This window comes from Bufo bufo, chromosome 3, assembly GCF_905171765.1.
Source record: "Bufo bufo chromosome 3, aBufBuf1.1, whole genome shotgun sequence".
Classification (NCBI taxonomy): domain Eukaryota; kingdom Metazoa; phylum Chordata; class Amphibia; order Anura; family Bufonidae; genus Bufo; species Bufo bufo.
Genome location: NC_053391.1, coordinates 136,032,125 through 136,051,799, shown reverse-complemented (window position 1 = coordinate 136,051,799; position 19,675 = coordinate 136,032,125). Strand labels below are relative to the sequence as shown.

Genomic DNA, 19,675 nt, shown 5'->3' with positions numbered 1-19,675 from the left:
CCAAGACGACCACTGCCTTGCTAAGGAAGCTGAGGGTAAGGCCTCGTGCACACGATAGGCATACGGCGGGTCTGCAATACACGGGCACCGTTCTGTGTGCATTCCGCATCACGGATGCGGACCCATTCACTTGAATGGGTCCACAAATACGGAGATGCAGTGCGGAACAGAAGAACTATGGAGTGCTTTTGTGGAGTTCCGTTCCGTTCCGCAAAAAGATAGAACTTGTCCTATCTTTTTGAGGAACGGACGGATCGTAGACCGCGAACCCATTCACTTGAATGGGGTCGCGATCCGCATGTGGCCGGTGCATTGTGGACCGCAATTTGCGGTCTGCAGCACGGGCAGCACACGTTTGCAATTCGCGGTCCGCAGCACGGGCAGCACACAAGAGGCCTAAAGGTACTGGACTGGCCAAGCATTTCTTCAGACTTAAACCCTATAGAGCATCTGTGGGGCATCCTCAAATGGAACATGGAGGAGCGCAAGGTCTAACATCCACCAGCTCCGTGATGTCGTCATGGACACTGGGACCCAGTGGCAACCTGTAAAGCTCTAGAGAACTCCATGCCCAAGAAAGTTAAAGCAGTACTGGGAAATAATGGTGGTCACACAAAATATTGACACTTTGGGCACAATGTGGACATTTTCACTTAGGGGTGCAGTCACTTTTGTTACCAGAGGTTTAGACATTAATGGCTGTCTGTTGAGTTATTTTGAGGCTACACCAAATCTACACTATTATACAAGCTGTGCACTGACTACTGTACATTGTATCAAAGCGTCAGATCTTTAGTGTTGTCCCATGAAAAGATAGAATAAAATATTGACATAAATGTGAGGGGTGTACTTACTTTTGTGAGATACTGTATATTTAGGCTGGCTGCACACGGTGCAAATCCGCCTAAAAAAAGCACATACATCCGCACTATTTATCACTTTTTTTGTGTGTTTTTTTATGTGCTTTTGCCCTTCCATTAAAAAACTGTGAAATGCACACAGGAAGGATGCAACAATTGACATACTTCAGATTTCAAAATCCACACAGCAGGTCAATTTCCGCACCTAAAAAAAAATAAAAAAAATAAGTGTACATGAGATTGGTCTCATCTCATACACTTTGCTGGTGCTGTATTACGCTGTGGTTTTTCCACACGTAATCCGCATTGTGTGCTGGCACCTCAGGGTGGGCTCATGCGGGGGAGATATGCTGCAGATTTGGTGCAGTGGTTTTTGTGTAAATCTGCAGCATTGTACAGTAACAACACAATGGATGAGATTTTAAGAAATCTCATCCACAGCGTAAATTGACATGTGGTGCGGATTTGTCATCTACAGCATGTTAATATAAGCTGACGATCTACACCGTAGTTTTCAACTTTTGCAATGTAAAGGATGAAAACCACTGCCATTTTCACGGCAAAAACTGCATGTGTTTCATGTGTTTTCTGCTGCAGATTTTGCCATGCATGGAATACACTGCATGCTTGATTTCCTATTGAATACAATGGGAGCTGGATTAAGATTGGATTTTGCGTGGATGCATGAAAATCCATGTTGAAAATCTGCCCTGTTGCAAAAATGTATGCAACTAAAAATCAGTTCCATTCATCTGAATGGGGTTTGCCATGTGCTTCCTAGACAGCCCCATTCAGATGATTGAGTTGATTTTCAGTCGTAGAAAGTTGTGCAAAAAAAAAATCAGCCACTTATAAATGTACCCTTAAGCCCCTTTCACACTGGCGAGAATTCCACGCGGGGTGCAATGCATGAGGTGAACGCATTGCACCCGCACTGAATCCGGACCCATTGATTTCTATGGGGTTGTGCACATGAGAGGTTATTTTCATGCATCACTTGTGCGTTTCGTGAAAATCGCAGCATGCTCTATTTTGCGCGTTTTTCACGCAACGCAGGCCCCATAGAAGTGAATCGGGCTGTGTGAAAATCGCAATCATCCGCAAGCAAGTGCGGATGCGGTGCGATTTTCACGCATGGTTTCTAGGTGAGGATTGGGATGGGGACCCGATCACTATTATTTTCCCTTATAACATGGTTATAAGGGAAAATAATGGCATTCTTAATACAGAATGCTTAGTAAATTGGGGATGGAGGGGTTAAAAAAATAAAATTAAACTCTCCTCATCCACTTGTTTGCACAGCCCTGCTTGTCTTCTTTCTTCTTCTTTGATGACCTGGGAGTAAAAGGACCTTTGATGACGTCACTGCGCTCATCACATGGTCCGTCACCATGGTGACAGACCATGTGATGAGTGCAGTGACGTCATCAAAGGTCCTTTTACTCCCAGGTCATCAAAGAAGAAGAAAGAAGACAAGCCGGGCTGCGCAAACAAGTGGATGAGGCGAGTTTAATTATTTATTTTTTTTAACCCCTCCATCCCTAATTTACTAAGCATTCTGTATTAAGAATGCTATTATTTTCCCTTATAACCATGTTATAAGAGAAAATATTAAAATCTACAGAATACCTAACCCAAACCCGAACTTCAGTGAACATTCAGTTTTTTCTCACGCGCATGCAAAATGCATTGCACTCGCGCGGAAAAAACTGAATAACGCAATCGCATACAAAACTCACCCCACTCGCAGGCAAAATCGCCCGCATCCTTTATCCGGCCCTCACACGCGGCGCCTGTGTGAAACAGGCCTTAGGCTAAACCTAATTTATACCATAATCACTGCTTAAGGCCTCTTGCACACAAACTTTTTTTTTCCGTTTACATTCCGTTTTTTGCCTTCCGTATACGGAACCATTCATTTCAATGGGTCCGCAAAAAAATACGGTCTTTCACACGACTGTATGGCTTTTCAGTATTTTGCAATCCGTTTTTCATGGATCCGGTGTTCAGTTTTTTGTTTCCGTTCCATTTTTCCGTATAGCATATACAGTAATTACATAGAAAAAATTGGGCGGGGCATAACATTTTCAATGGATGGTTCCGCAAAAACCGAATGGATATAGAAGACATATGGAGTACATTCTGTATGTGTTCTGTTTTTTTTTTTTTTTTTGCGGACCCATTGACTTGAATAGAGCCATGGAACATGATTTGCGGACAATAATAGGACATGTTTCAATGGAACGGAAATGGAATGCATACAGAGTACATTCAGTTTTTTTTTGCGGAACCATTGAAATGAATGGTTTCGTATACAGAACGCAAAGAACGGCCCGCAAACAGGAAAAAATAAAATAAAAAAATGGTTGTGTGAAAGAGGCCTTATTGTCTGCATAACGGACAAGGATAGTACTGTTCTATCAGGGGCCAGCTGTTCCGTTCCGCAAAATACTGAAAAAGCCATACGGTCGTGTGCAATAGGCCTTAGGGTGCCCTCACATTTTTTCCCCAACATAAAGACATCCCCTATGTTAGGGTCCTTTCACACGTCAGTAGTGTATTGCAGATCCGCAATACACCCGGCCGGCACCCCCAAAGAACTGCCTATTATTGCGGACAAGAATAGAACATGTTCTATTTTTTTGGGAAACCACGGACCGAAAGATCGGGGTCGCGCTCTGGAAATGCGGATAGCACACTGTGTGCTGTCCGCATCTCTTCCGGCCCCATAGAGAATGAATGGGTCCAGAGTTGTTCCGCAACGTGTGAATTGACCCTTAGCCTGTAGGGATGAAAAGTCTATATCCGAGTTCTGTTCCGCTGTGGGATATTATTTCTGCAGCAGAAAAGAACGCAAAAGTTTTGTTGTGAATCTCCTGTAACTGGATGTCTCCATTCATTTCAATAAAAAAACACTGTTCACAAAAATATCCATCCTATTCCATTGCCGAAAAATCCACGACAAAATCAGCAGCGTAATCCGCCACCAAAAATGCAACTTTGTAAAATCGGCACCTACGGATTTTGTTGCAGAATATTCCACAGCGTGTGAGGGCACCCTTATGCTGGAGTAAAGTAAAGCCCATGGCAACCAATCAGATACCACCTTTCATTTTGGAATCCTGACCCGTTCATTTCAACGGGTCTGTGCATGTGAGCGGTCTTTATCACTGATCATGTTTGCATTCAGGAAAAATCCCAGCATGTTCTATATTGTGCTTGGCTGCTTCATAGAAGTGAATGGGGAATGCCTAAAAACTGGAAGGCATCTAGATGCAATGTGTTTTTCACTGATGGTTGCTAGGAGATGAACATTGTTTTTCTTCAGATTTTCTTCACGCGCGGGAAAAACGTATCAAAAACTAAAACACTGAACACAATCACAGACAAAACTGCTTGAAAGTGTGAGCAAAACCATTAGTTTTTCCCCCCGAACAGATCTTGACTCATTCTGTATTGCACATATGAAATAAGCCTTAGGCCTCATGCACACGACCGTGTCCGTACTGCATAGTAACATAGCTTGTAAGGCTGAAAAAAGACATCTGTCCATCCAGTTCGGCCTGTTATCCTGCAAGTTGATCCAGAGGAAGGCAAAAAAAAAACGTGAGGTAGAAGCCAATGTTCCTCATTGAAGGGGAAAAATTCCGTCCTGACTCCAATCAGAATAGCTCACTGGATGAACGACCCCTCTCTAGTGACTATAACATGTAATATTATTACACTCCAGAAATACATCCAGGCCCCTCTTGAATTCTTTTAGTGAAATCACCATCACCCCCTCCTCAGGCAGAGAGTTCCATAGTCTCACTGCTCACTAAATATAAGCGCTTACGAGCGTTCATAGGAACGCTTTTTAGCAATTATTTGGCGATGTAAATGTACTGCTGATTACTCGATGAAAGAGCAAACTGCTCGTTCATCGAGTAATATCCTTGTTTGTGTGCACATAAGAAATCTTGTTTGGTGGCAGCAGATTGTGCAGTGTAAACACGTTCTGCTGCCAGCAAACAAGTCAGTATGAGGACGAGCGATGGCAGTAGTCAGGCTCGGACTGGCCCACCGGGGAGACGGGAAAATCCTTGGTGGGCCCCTGCCCCCGAAGAGTGGCGGACTACAATAGGGACGTTCGGGCCAGCAGCCCAGGGCCCAGCATCACTGGGGGGCCCAACGCCAACCCGAACTCCCACATACTGCGGCAGGGCACGGGAGCGCATAGTTCCCTGCCCCGCCGCCGATCACAGACTTAGACTTCAGGCCTAGTGGGCCTGAGACCTATGCGGCAGTGAAATCCCGGCGCAGGCGTCCATGATGACGTCATCGCGCGCGCCTGTGCCGGGACGCAGCACAGTAGAGTGTACGCGCCTGCCATTGCTTGCCTGGACATAGGTGAGTATTTAGCTTTTAGTTTTTTATTTTATGTGCCAATTTTGGGGAACATGGGGGACACACACAGGAGGACATGTGAAGAGACAGTACATCGGGGGGGGGGGGGTAATTGCAGTATGGGGCAAATTATTATGGGAGGGATTACTATGTGGGGGAAAATTATTATTGGAGAGATTACTATGTGGGGGCAAATTACTATATGGGGCAATGTGGGGGAAATTACTGTGTGGTGGCAGTGTGGGGCAAACTACTGTGTGGGGGCAGTGTGGGGCAAACTACTGTGTGGGGGCAGTGTGAGGGAAATTACTGTGTGTGGGGGCAAATTACTAAGGGGGGATTACTATGGGGGGAAATTACTATATGGGGCAGCATGGGGGCCTTGCTATTGGGGAGGCACTGTACAGGCAATTCTATTATTTTTGGGGACACTATAAAGGGATTAGTACCTGGAGCACAATATAGGGTGTTATTGGGGAGCACCACAGGCACAGTATTGGGAGTGGCAGCAGGATGACATTGTTTGGACACCAGGATGGAGAGGTTGATGGAAAAATTGAGAAATCTAACGTGTCTGTGTTACAAACTCTGTAAAGATGTGTATGAAATAGTGCCGGCATGTGTAGAAGTATGTGTGTAACAGAGTTCTGTTGCTGTATCTATGCACAGAGCTTGGTTCTGTTACCCTATCTAAGTACAGAGCTTGGTATTGTTATGGTATCTAAGTGGGTGCACAGCACAGGGGGCTGGGGCTGCAGGCGGTGCACAGCACAGGAGGCTGGGGCTGCAGGCGGTGCACAGCACAGGGGGCTGGGGCTGCAGGCGGTGCACAGCACAGGGGGCTGGGGCTGCAGGCGGTGCACAGCACAGGGGGCTGGGGCTGCAGGCGGTGCACAGCACAGGGGGCTGGGGCTGCAGGCGGTGCACAGGGGGCTGGGGCTGCAGGCGGTGCACAGCACAGGGGGCTGGGGTTGCAGGCGGTGCACAGCACAGGGGGCTGGGGCTGCAGGCGGTGCACAGCACAGGGGGCTGGGGCTGCAGGCGGTGCACAGCACAGGGGGCTTGGGCTGCAGGCGGTGCACAGCACAGGGGGCTGGGGCTGCAGGCGGTGCACAGCACAGGGGGCTCGGCTGCAGGCGGGTGGAGGCTGAGCTCAGCGATGGGGCAGGTCTTATTGCATAACAGGACAATGTGCAGCTGCTGCAGATCACTGGGTAGGGACGGGCTGAATGAACAGGATCTAGTCTTGCTGCTGAGGCTGTTGGGATGGGGCTGGCATGGGCTGCTGCGCCCGGCTCTGCTGCATTGGACCCTCTCTCACCTGCAATGTCTGGATTTCAAAATTTTCAAGCCCCCGTTCCGCCTGCGGCACGCGCTCACTTACTGTGTCCAGTACAAGGATTTTGGCTGCTGCCACTCACGTGATCCCACAAGACCTCGTTACGCCCCTGCTTGCACCCCAGTCCGACACTGGCAGTAGTGATCACTCCTCTTCATACTATGGAGGGGATCGCTGCATGTAAAATGTAGCACTGTGAGGGATCTCAAGTCTCCCGGACGTTCAGAGAGTCTCCCGCTATTAGATAGCGGCTCCCTGACGCCCACATGTGAAACAATATATCCCGCATGTGAAACAATATATCCCGGAAAGGTTTACTGATAGCAGAGCAGAGAGATAAGAGAAGTGACAGGACACAGAGTTTAGATTACAGGTTGAATTAACCCTTTAGGGTCAAATTGGTTCTCAAGGAGATCTATATGTTAAAGGCATCCCTCCTTCTGTCTCATTCAGTAGCTATAGAACTATTGAGAGAGATCCATTTTTTAAAAATACATTTACACATTTAACCCTCCATTTTAATTCAATTATTTACCCCAGTGTTAAATTCACACCCCCTGGATGCTTGTTTTTTTCCTACAGTGGGGTAGAAAATGACACACAGGGTTTTAAAGAATAAACTTCCTGACTCAGACCAAGAGCCGACTCAGCGAGTCAGCAAGTGAATCGAAGCATCCGCGCATGCGCATTGCGCAACCTAAGCTTCGGTTCACTTGCTTCTTGTCAGCGCAGCGAATGAACCGAAGATTTGATTCATGATTTGGTTCATTTGAATGAACTGATTCATGTGAAAGATCCGAACTTCCCATCTCTAGTTTACTCGCAGTAAACCTTTCCGGCAACCTGTAGCAGTGTCCCCTTTTCGGCACGTGCGCACAGTGCAAGAAGAACCCGATGCCAGCAGTCCGCAACGGCGCATCAGGCTGAGCGGGATCTCAAAGCGGGAGGAGGGGGAGGGAGGGAGAGGCGGCACTGAGGAGTAGAAGGCGGCACTGGGTACGAACGGCGTTGCGTGCGGCCGGGCACCATGCATCCACAGACCTCCCCTGCTTGGGCACCTTAATTCAATGATTGACAGGTTAGTAAAACCTGTTTTTCCGCAGAATAAAGCCACAAATAGCTTTTATAAGGCCACCTTAGAAATCAGAATGCTGCCCTGGACATGAGCATATGTTTAGCTCACAGGGCTTATAGGTGGTGACCGAATCCCTTTAATCATATACATAAATATGATAATTTGGGGCAGGGTAATGAGCCCAGTCCTCCACACCATAGCGCACAGTGTGCAGATACTGCATATGTTTGGAAAATGTAATAAAAAGTTTGTGAAAGAAAAAAAAAGAAAACCTCCCTGAAATGAGAAGTGCACCTCCCTGAAATGGGTTTTTGCAGGTTGGGATGTCTGCACTGTTCTCCACCAGCGCCCCATGTAAAGGGACCTTTAGTAACACTAAGAAATCTGACATGCTGTATAGGTGAAGCTGACACATTCCTGTTCTCATTCAGCAAGTAAGGAAACTATGTGTAGATACAACTCATTCAGATACTGATCTATACAGCAGACGCACATTGTGGTCAAAACGAAAACTCTTTAAACAGAATACTTTACCCGCCATCTAGAAAAGACCGCCAGCACCGTCCACAGCATGCAGTTGAACCCTCTGTGTGCACACTGACCAGATCGTTTTGCAGGAAGTGCAGAATTTACAATCTGGATTGTAGAAGCAGGGCGTTCCACGTCTTACACAGTTTCACTTTCACAGGAAGTCCTTCCATAGAATTATTCCAGGGAAACAAAACAGCAGAACAGTCATCTATACCAGTGACGGCGAACCTTTTACAGACCGAGTGCCCAAATTGCAACCCAAAACCCACTTATTTATCGCAAAGTGCAAACACAGCAATTTAACCTGAATACTACAGTCCAATATAGGATATCTTCTATAAAGAAAAAGGGGGTCAGTCAGCACATCCCAATGCTCAGGGGCACGTTGCTATGGCTGAGAACAAGACTGTAAAACAAAACATGCAATGCAACAGCTCTCTGCAAACCAAATAAAGTACAAAAATGCATAATAATTGCTAGTGCTATACTTATAAATTAGAGATGCTTGGCTAATCATTTTGTACAAAATTATTTGAGCCCGACTGCCGCACGTCAAGGCGATCTCTCTAAGAGGGGTTCCTAACACTAAATTCTACCTGTTATGTGCCATGATGGCTACCATACAATTCAGGGAGTGTAGGTTCCACATGCATGCTGGGCCTGCTTTAATTTCTGTCATCTATGGTGCCAAAACGGCCTCCATTATATCCAAGGAATGCAGGTACCAACATGCATGCCGGGCCCACTCCACACCACTCCTGGTGCCAAATGGCCACCAAAGAATGCAATGAGAGTCCACACTATACCTCTCCTGGTGCCAAATGGCTTCCAGTGAATCGAGGGAGAGCAGGCCAAGCTATATACTCACACTAATTAAAATCAGCCTATGGGGCAGACGAGCTGGTCAGGAGTGCACGACTGAGGTGTCAGCCACACCTCCAGTACAAACTGCAAAGAAAATGGGGGTCAGTCAGCACATCCCAATGCACAAGGGCACGTTGCTATGGCTGAAAACAACACTAGGAACCCATCTTACAGAGATCGCCTTGACGTGCGGCAGACGGGCTCAAATAATTTTGTACAAAATGATTTGCCAAGCATCTCTAATTTACAAGTTAAGCACTAGCAATTATTATGCATTTTTGTACTTTATTTGGTTTGCAGAGAGCTGTTGCATTGCATGTTTTGTTTTACAGGATATCTTCTATGTACTTTATCATTTAGCTATAATAGCCTGCCTACAGTCAGTGCGCTGACTGTGCTGTTCATAGTGCGCCCTGTGCTGATGAATGACAGGAAAAGTCTAAGTCATATTGGTACACCATAGACTATTTCCAGGGCGTGGGTGCCCACAGAGAGGACTCTTTTTGTGGAGGTCATTGTTAAGGGGGCAGACTGCTGTGAAGGTCACAGTTAGGGAAGGGGGGGTTCTGTGGAGGTAATTGTTAAGGGGTGGGGAGCTGTGGGCGGGTCAGTGTTAAAGGGGCGGGCCACTGTGAAGGTGACATTTTAAGAGGGAGGAACACTGTGAAGGTTACTGTTAAGGGAGGACCAATGTGGAGGTCAATGTTAAGGGGGTGGAGTTCTGTGGAGGTCACTGCTAAGGGGGCAGGGTAATGTGGGGGTGCCACTCTTAGGGGGGTGGGACTCTGTGGAGGTCACTATTAAGGGGTGCGGTGCTATAGTGGTTGCATTTTAAAGGGGTGAGGCGCTGTGGAGATCACTGTTAAGGGGGAAGGCAACTGTGAAGGTCAATGTTAAGTGGGTGGGCCTCTGTAGAGGTAACTGTTAAGGGAGTGGGGCACTGTCAAGGTCACTGTTAAGGGAGTGGGGCACTCTTGGCGACAATGTTATGGGGGACACTAGGGAGGCACTAATGGGGCATTAATATAACTTATGGCCACTAATGGGGGCATTATTAAGGCCTCATGCACACGACCGTTGTGTGTTTTGCAGTCCGCAAATTGCGGATCCGCAAAACACGGATGGCGTCCGTGTGCGTTCCGCAATTTGCGGAACGGTGCGGACAGCCATTAATATAACTGCCTATTCTTGTCCGCAAAATGGACAAGAATAGAACAGGTTATATTTTTTTGGAAGACCACGGAACGGAGCAACGGATGCAGACAGCACACGAAGTGCTGAGACAAATAGTAGTGTAGAAGCAGCACTGTGCGGTCTCAGGATAATGCGTCTATGTCAATGCAGCAGCCTAACCGTAGGCCCTTGATCCATCAGGCCAAATCGTATACGTGTAGAAAAGAAGATGGCTTCGGCAGCATTCCGCAATATCAAAAATACTTTAATCGTACCTCCAGACACAGATGGCAACGAACGTTTCGACTGTGTAACAGTCTTTGTCAAGCCTAATGACACAAAATCTGATAGGCATATATATACCCCCCTCATATAAAATACACACCCCGTTACATCATTAGTGCAGATCACTACACAATAGGATACACATGTTCATACTTTAACTCACAGCTAACGACATGTCCAACGAACTCGTGTAGTTCTCCTCGGCGTTCCCTTATCTGTAATGCGCAGTCGCGTCTCAACCCATCTAAAACCCGGAAGTATCATACGTCGCCATGGCGCCCGGAGGCGCACGTGTCTCTAGCCAATGAGCTGCCAGAGGGCCTCACTGACGTCACAGACTGCGCGTCAACCTCGTAACACTCACCCAAGAGCGCTCATCCGTGCGTCGATGGCGTGGGTCACATGAGGTACGCAGCCAGTAACAACATCGCGCAGGTACCGGCGCCATGACAACGAAGACGCCACGATCCACGCTGCTTACTGTGGAGTAAATATGTGCTATCCGTATCCAAAATGAACTGGTTTGTGCAACATATAGACAACACAGATAATAGCCCGATTACAGAGGGACATCAAGCCGGACTGTACATATTCATGATCATAACAGGTATAGGGCAAAAACATATCATAGCAAGTACAGATAGCAATACAAACAGTGTATCCCATGTATACTTCACATATGGATCATCATCATAGCACTTTGACATATAAATTTGGGGACCAATCCCCCGGTGGATGCGCTACATATAGGTTAAAATCATAATGTCCCTATACTAAGAGGACAAAACAATGACACACATCAATCGATGGATGAGACATTGAACTCTAGATTCAAACCAAAGGGTTGAAGGGACCTAAGGGTATGGATCCATTTAAGTTCCTTTTTCCTCAGGATTCCCTTCCTGTCCCCACCCCTTCTCAAATATCCCACGCTATCAATAGCCCGAAATCTCAATTGATTGATAGAATGTTTGCAATCAATGAAGTGTTTGGCAACCGGTTTGTCGAGTGCACCTGTTCTTATTGTACTTTTATGTTTATTAATTCTTTCCCTCAATTCCATCGTAGTCTCCCCCACATAGATCAAGCTACATGGGCACTGTATCATGTAAACCACATCTGTGGACTTACATGTATAGTGACCCTTGATTTTGAACCGTTTACCACTATAGGGATGTGTAAAACCGTCGCCTTTCATGATGCCACCACAGTTGCAACAGGAAAGGCAAGGGAAATTACCATTCCTCATTGGTGCTAGTCTTTTCTGTCTTTCGATGTCCTTACCCCCTATATCCGCTTTCACCAATCTATCCCGTAGGTTGGGGCTCCGTTTGTATGCCATCATTGGGGGAACTGAAAATTCAGTGACTGTAGGCAATCCTTTCTGCAGGATCTGCCATTCCTGACGTAGGATGGTGGCTATATTGCCGCTATCACTCCCAAAGATGGATACAAATGGAATTCGGGGGGTCTCATGTTTCTGTGGTTTCTTTACCAAAGTGGAACAACGTTCCATAGATGTAATCCTATGCTTGGTACGGTTAATCAATTTGGTGGGATAACCTCTCTTACTAAACTTATCGCACATCTCATCAACTCTGAATTCAAAGAGGGTGTCATCTGATACGATGCGACGTACTCTAAGTAATTGACTCCACGGAAGGGAGCTTACCATATTCTGAGGGTGACTACTGTCATACATTAACAAGGTGTTCTTGTCTGTAGGTTTTTGGAAGAGATCAGTACAGATCCTTCCATTGAGCACCTGAACTCGGACGTCAAGGAACTGCAGCTCACGGGCAGAATGCATCACGGTGAACTGCAGGTCCCGGACCCCAGAGTTCAGGTGCGCATGGAACTCATCCAACTCGGGCACAGTCCCCGTCCAAATCAAGAAAATGTCGTCGATGTAGCGCCACCAGCACAGGACTCTCTCAAAAAATGTGGAGTGATACACCAGCCGATCCTCCACCTCCGCCATGAAGATGTTTGCGTAGGTGGGGGCCACATTGGACCCCATCGCCACACCCCGCTTTTGCTGGTAGAAGGTGTCCCCGAAGAGAAAATAATTCCTCCTCAGGACCACCTCCAGGAGGGCGAGGATCAGCCGGCGCGCCCCAGGAGAGAGCCCTGTGCCGGCCAGGGCCACATCGACGACATTTAGACCATAAGAGTGATCAATGGATGTATACAGGGATACAACATCAAAACTCACAAGCAAAAACTCCGCCGGCAAATCAAGTGAATTCAGCTTTGTCAAGAAATGGCCAGTATCACTGATATAGGAGGGAGCCGTGGTCGCGTGGATCCGCAACACTTTGTCCAAAAAGATGGATACAGGATTAAAGATGGAACCCCTTTCTCTTCGGGGACACCTTCTACCAGCAAAAGCGAGGTGTGGCGATGGGGTCCAATGTGGCCCCCACCTACGCAAACATCTTCATGGCGGAGGTGGAGGATCGGCTGGTGTATCACTCCACATTTTTTGAGAGAGTCCTGTGCTGGTGGCGCTACATCGACGACATTTTCTTGATTTGGACGGGGACTGTGCCCGAGTTGGATGAGTTCCATGCGCACCTGAACTCTGGGGTCCGGGACCTGCAGTTCACCGTGATGCATTCTGCCCGTGAGCTGCAGTTCCTTGACGTCCGAGTTCAGGTGCTCAATGGAAGGATCTGTACTGATCTCTTCCAAAAACCTACAGACAAGAACACCTTGTTAATGTATGACAGTAGTCACCCTCAGAATATGGTAAGCTCCCTTCCGTGGAGTCAATTACTTAGAGTACGTCGCATCGTATCAGATGACACCCTCTTTGAATTCAGAGTTGATGAGATGTGCGATAAGTTTAGTAAGAGAGGTTATCCCACCAAATTGATTAACCGTACCAAGCATAGGATTACATCTATGGAACGTTGTTCCACTTTGGTAAAGAAACCACAGAAACATGAGACCCCCCGAATTCCATTTGTATCCATCTTTGGGAGTGATAGCGGCAATATAGCCACCATCCTACGTCAGGAATGGCAGATCCTGCAGAAAGGATTGCCTACAGTCACTGAATTTTCAGTTCCCCCAATGATGGCATACAAACGGAGCCCCAACCTACGGGATAGATTGGTGAAAGCGGATATAGGGGGTAAGGACATCGAAAGACAGAAAAGACTAGCACCAATGAGGAATGGTAATTTCCCTTGCCTTTCCTGTTGCAACTGTGGTGGCATCATGAAAGGCGACGGTTTTACACATCCCTATAGTGGTAAACGGTTCAAAATCAAGGGTCACTATACATGTAAGTCCACAGATGTGGTTTACATGATACAGTGCCCATGTAGCTTGATCTATGTGGGGGAGACTACGATGGAATTGAGGGAAAGAATTAATAAACATAAAAGTACAATAAGAACAGGTGCACTCGACAAACCGGTTGCCAAACACTTCATTGATTGCAAACATTCTATCAATCAATTGAGATTTCGGGCTATTGATAGCGTGGGATATTTGAGAAGGGGTGGGGACAGGAAGGGAATCCTGAGGAAAAAGGAACTTAAATGGATCCATACCCTTAGGTCCCTTCAACCCTTTGGTTTGAATCTAGAGTTCAATGTCTCATCCATCGATTGATGTGTGTCATTGTTTTGTCCTCTTAGTATAGGGACATTATGATTTTAACCTATATGTAGCGCATCCACCGGGGGATTGGTCCCCAAATTTATATGTCAAAGTGCTATGATGATGATCCATATGTGAAGTATACATGGGATACACTGTTTGTATTGCTATCTGTACTTGCTATGATATGTTTTTGCCCTATACCTGTTATGATCATGAATATGTACAGTCCGGCTTGATGTCCCTCTGTAATCGGGCTATTATCTGTGTTGTCTATATGTTGCACAAACCAGTTCATTTTGGATACGGATAGCACATATTTACTCCACAGTAAGCAGCGTGGATCGTGGCGTCTTCGTTGTCATGGCGCCGGTACCTGCGCGATGTTGTTACTGGCTGCGTACCTCATGTGACCCACGCCATCGACGCACGGATGTGCGCTCTTGGGTGAGTGTTACGAGGTTGACGCGCAGTCTGTGACGTCAGTGAGGCCCTCTGGCAGCTCATTGGCTAGAGACACGTGCGCCTCCGGGCGCCATGGCGACGTATGATACTTCCGGGTTTTAGATGGGTTGAGACGCGACTGCGCATTACAGATAAGGGAACGCCGAGGAGAACTACACGAGTTCGTTGGACATGTCGTTAGCTGTGAGTTAAAGTATGAACATGTGTATCCTATTGTGTAGTGATCTGCACTAATGATGTAACGGGGTGTGTATTTTATATGAGGGGGGTATATATATGCCTATCAGATTTTGTGTCATTAGGCTTGACAAAGACTGTTACACAGTCGAAACGTTCGTTGCCATCTGTGTCTGGAGGTACGATTAAAGTATTTTTGATATTGCGGAATGCTGCCGAAGCCATCTTCTTTTCTACAAGCACACGAAGTGCTGTCCGCATCTTTTGAGGCCCCATTGAAGTGAATGGGTCTGCATCCAAGCAGCAAATACTGCGACTTGGATGCGGATCAAAACAACGGTCGTGTGCATGAGGCCTAATACTGAGGGCCACTAATGGAGGCAGAATAAGGGCTCAAGCACACATCCGTTGCCTGGCCGTGGCCATATTGCGGCCCACAAACAGAGGATCTGCAATACACAGGCACCGGCCGTGTGCACCCTGCATCATGGATGCGGACCCATTCACTTGAACGGGTCCGCAATCTGGGAGATGCCGCGCGGAACGGAGGCAAGGATCGGAAGCCCATGGAAGCACTGCGGAGTGCTTCCGTGAGTTTTCTGTCTGTGCCTCCACACCGCAATAAAGTAGCGCTTGCGGATGCGTATCACAGACCCGATTCAAGTGAATGGGTCTGCAATCCACATGCGGCGGCCCCACGATCGGTGCCCGTGCATTGCAGCCCGCAGCATGTGCCCGTGCATTGCAGCCCGCAGCATGTGCCCGGCCAGCACACGGCCGTGTGCATGAGCCCTAATACTGTGGGGCACTAATATAACTGATGGCCACTAATGGGGGCATTATTAATGCTGGGGGCACTATGGTGACATTTTACAGAAAAATGTAATAAAAAAAAAGATTAGTCAGATCTGTTATTTTTAAAAAGAGGACTTTTTCTCCCGTCAAAAATAACAGATCCCTGATGGACGTGACACAAACTGATGTAAAATGAGCATAATTGCCCCTTAAAATATTTTTATTTTTTTCCCTTATGCCCATGACAGCACCCTTGAGAGAGACCAACTCTATCCAGGACAGGAAACAGGAACTTCGGTGGAGAGCTTCTTAAGGAGGGACCCGGCCTCTATCCACCAGTTTCTGTTTCCTGTCCTATGGATAGGACTTTTCTGTGGAGAGCTACAAGGCTGCAGGGCCCTGCCGGTGTTTCTTTGATCCATAGGGGTTACCTGGTATGGCGTAAGTCTCCACTAGGAGCCGCCTAAAGTCTGGATTGTGCCCTTCTGGGTCCTGGCTGTGCCGAGGAGACATCCACAGGCAGTCCGGTGGTACCAGAACCTCCTGGCAGTGTTCAGGAGGTCCGGGGCCTCTTCCCCCGCATGCCGCTTCCCTTGTGCCATTACAGAGGCAAGGGGCAGAGCGGGGTTCTTGTTCTCACGATTTTTGGCGCGGACCGGAAGTGACGTACGGCCACTTCCGGTATTTGGAACGCATGACGTTCCAGAAGTGAGAATCAGAGGCCGCAGGTAGATTTTTCCAATGGACCTTACCTAGGGTATTTTTACCCTTTCAGTGCACAGGTGGAAGGGTGCCAGCCAGCCTGAGAGGACAGTTACAGACCTCGTTTATGAAAGACCCTCCATCTCTGCACTATACGATGGAAGAGGAGAGTGGTCAGCGCACTGGTGAACAGGACAACCTCGATACGCGATCGGTATTCCTGGTGGGGTAAGGGGGTTAATCCCCACTATTTTTCTTAGTGAGATAAACAAAAAGGAAGAAAAAACTGGAACTGCAAATAGTATTTGCTCCTTGGGCGCTGCTCGGCTGGATATATAACGCAGAAGGTGAATAAAAAAGTATTTATTGGTCTACGCGTTTCGAGGGAATTGGACCCTCTTCCTCAGGACAATCATACCATACAGGACAGTAAACATTTATTTATACACTTGTTTTTGGCGCCTAAACTCGATTTCGGGGGCGGGGCTATGGGCGGAGTTAAGGTGCATATAAACAAACATGAGTTAAAATAATCGTTACTATATAAATAAATAAAAGCAAACTTAGGGACACTTCACAAGGACGTCCGGTAATCGCTGGAGTGGAAAATATGTACCAGTGATGGATGTAAACAGAGAGCAGCAGGGGGAGGTGATGTGTCAGGACGGGTCGCTAGGCCACGCCCACATTTGTGATGCAACACTGAGGGGGAAGTTGGGTTTTACTCAGTAATAAAAACGCTGGGGGGGCGGGGCTATGGGCGGAGTTAATATACATGTAAACGAGCATGAGTTTAAGATGATCCCTACTATATTGGTGAAAACAAACATAGTCACTGGAGTGTGAATTATGCCCCAGTGATGGATATAAATAGAGAGCAGCAGGGGGAGGTGATACGTTAGGACGGGTCACTAGGCCACGCCCACATTTGTGACATGCACTGACGGGGAAGTTGGGTGTTGCTGTTCTACTAAGTAATGGGAGCGCTGGGGGGGCGGGACAGTAGGCGGAGTTAATATACATGTAAACATGAAATAAGACAATCCCTCCTTTATGGGTAAAAACAAACTTAGGGACACTTAATATGGATGTCCAGTGGTAAATAGGGTAAAAAATGTATGCACAAGTGATATATATGAAACAGAGAGCGGCAGGGGGAGGTAATACTTAGGGACGGGTCGCTAGGCCACGCCCACATTGATGACGTAACATTATAGGGGAGGTTGGGTTTTGCTGAGTGATAGAAGTGCTGGGAAGCGCTATAAAATAATATACTACGCAGAGTGGTAGGATACGCCCCCACTACCTTGGCACGTAAGCTGACGGGGCGGGCCCTCGGAGATGTCCTGTATAATAGTGAATAGACGTTATGGGAGCAGAATAACGACTGAATGGTGAAAGAATATAGAGTGCACACAGTAAAAGGAAATTAACATAGCAGGTAAATATAGATAAAAATATTATCATAAAAAGGATATATCATGTATAAAATTCTATAAAACATAGGTAGTAGCATATGTTATTTGATTACAGTACTGTTTCACTCAGTTCATTGAGACCATGGGGTGTTAGCGTATCAAGTTGATATATCCAGAAGACTTCACGTTTTTGTAGGATATCAAACCGATTAAATGGGTTTTCTGGTATGTGTTCTATAGGAGTGATTTTTATTGGGTGTTTTTGTTTTTCTGTAGTTGTCGCACAGTGTCTTGACAAGCTGTGTTTTTGATATAAGCGTCGTATATTGTATGTATGTTGATTAAATCGACAGTGTAACTCCTGTGTTGTGCGCCCCACATACTGCAGGCCGCAACTGCACTCGATTAGGTATATGACGTAAGAGGACTGACACGTCATGTATTGTTTTATGGGGAAGGACGTTTTATTGCGGTTTGATATGAATGTGGTTTGATTATGGGTAATTGTTTTACAGCATAGGCATCGCCTAGACCGGCATTTGTAGCTGCCCGCATTCTGTGCCGTAATTATACTGGATTTCTTTTGTGGTGCATTGTGTTGTCTGGGTTTGCTGGGGGCCAAAATGCTTTTTATCGTAGGGGCTCGTCTATATGTAATGGCTGGTTTATGCGCTAGGTGTTTTGAGAGGTATGGATCTTGGAGTAATATATGCCAGTGTTTGGCTAGAACGTTCTTAATATGCCCATTTGACGTGCTGTACGGGTGATAAAATTAAGACGATCTTGTGTTTCTTCTTTTTTGGAGGTCTTTGTAAGACATTCCTCCTGGGACACAATGGAACTTTTTTTCAAGGCGTTTTTTATCAGTTTAGGTGGATATTTTTTTGCCGAAAAACGTTTACGGATGGTGTCTGTCTGTTGTATGAAATCTTCTTTATATGTACAGTTACGTCTTATTCGTTTAAATTGGCTATAAGGTATGTTTTGTAGCCATTTTTTGTGATGAAAACTGGAATAATGAATATAACTGTTACTATCTACCGGTTTGAAGTATGTTTTGGTCGATATGGTGCTATTGTGACTCTGAATGATAATATCTAAAAATTCGATTTCCGTTTTATTAAAGTTGAGAGTGAAGGTGATACCCCAATCTGTTTCGTTAAGGGATTGGCAAAAGGTTTTGGCGGAGAGCTCGTCCCCATCCCATATAATGAATATATCATCGATATACCTCCTGAAAAAAATGATTTTGTTTTTATAGGTTGAGTGATTGGTTATGTGTAGTTCTTCGAACTCCCCCATAAATAAATTAGCGAAGGACGGTGCTACACGCGTCCCCATAGCGGTCCCCTTACACTGGTGGTAGATGTTACCATTGTATAAAAAATAATTGTTTTCTAAAATAAACTGTAAGCTTTGTAATAGGAAAGAAATTTGGGAAGATTTTAGGCTAATGTCCCTTTCCAGCACTGATTGGACGCACCGGAGGCCTAGTTCGTGTTTAATGTTGGTATATAGGGATGTGACATCTAAAGTGAGAAACGAATATGATTTTTCCCAATTTATAGTTTTTAATTCACGGATGAGCTGGCTGGAGTCATGTAGATACGTGGGCAGGTTTTTGACATATGGCTGTAAGTGAAGATCCATATATTGAGATAAATTGCTTGTCGCACATTTGGTATTGGAGACGATGGGCCTACCTGGGGGGTTATCTTTATTCTTATGAATTTTTGGAAGGTGATAAAAATAGGGGTTGCACGGGATTTTTGGTAGAAGGAAATTTTTTTCTTTTTTATTTATGTAACCCTTACTGTGGGCCTCTTTCACTAGGTTGGTTAGACTGATATTTACATTTGTGAAGGGGTTATGGTGTATTTTTGAATAATATTCGGTATCGTTTAGAATCCTTTGAGCCTCGTTTTCGTATTCCGTGTAATTCTGAATGACAATTGCCCCCCCTTTGTCGGCAGGGCGGATAACTATATCACGG

The 19,675-nt window shown here is 46.3% G+C and overlaps 1 protein-coding gene across 4 annotated transcripts in view; it reads right to left on the bottom strand.

Moving 5' to 3' along the window:
• The window catches only part of LOC120994809 (caspase-1-B-like), a 53,523-nt gene extending 45,196 nt beyond the window's left edge, over positions 1-8,327 (bottom strand). For all 4 annotated transcript variants that reach the window (XM_040423631.1, XM_040423632.1, XM_040423633.1 and 1 more), the window contains exon 1: positions 8,195-8,327. In XM_040423631.1, the coding sequence (XP_040279565.1) occupies positions 8,195-8,201 (7 nt within the window). In that variant the 5' untranslated portion in view covers positions 8,202-8,327. The remainder of the gene's footprint in view (positions 1-8,194) is intronic.
• Between the last annotated feature and the right edge of the window lie 11,348 nt (positions 8,328-19,675).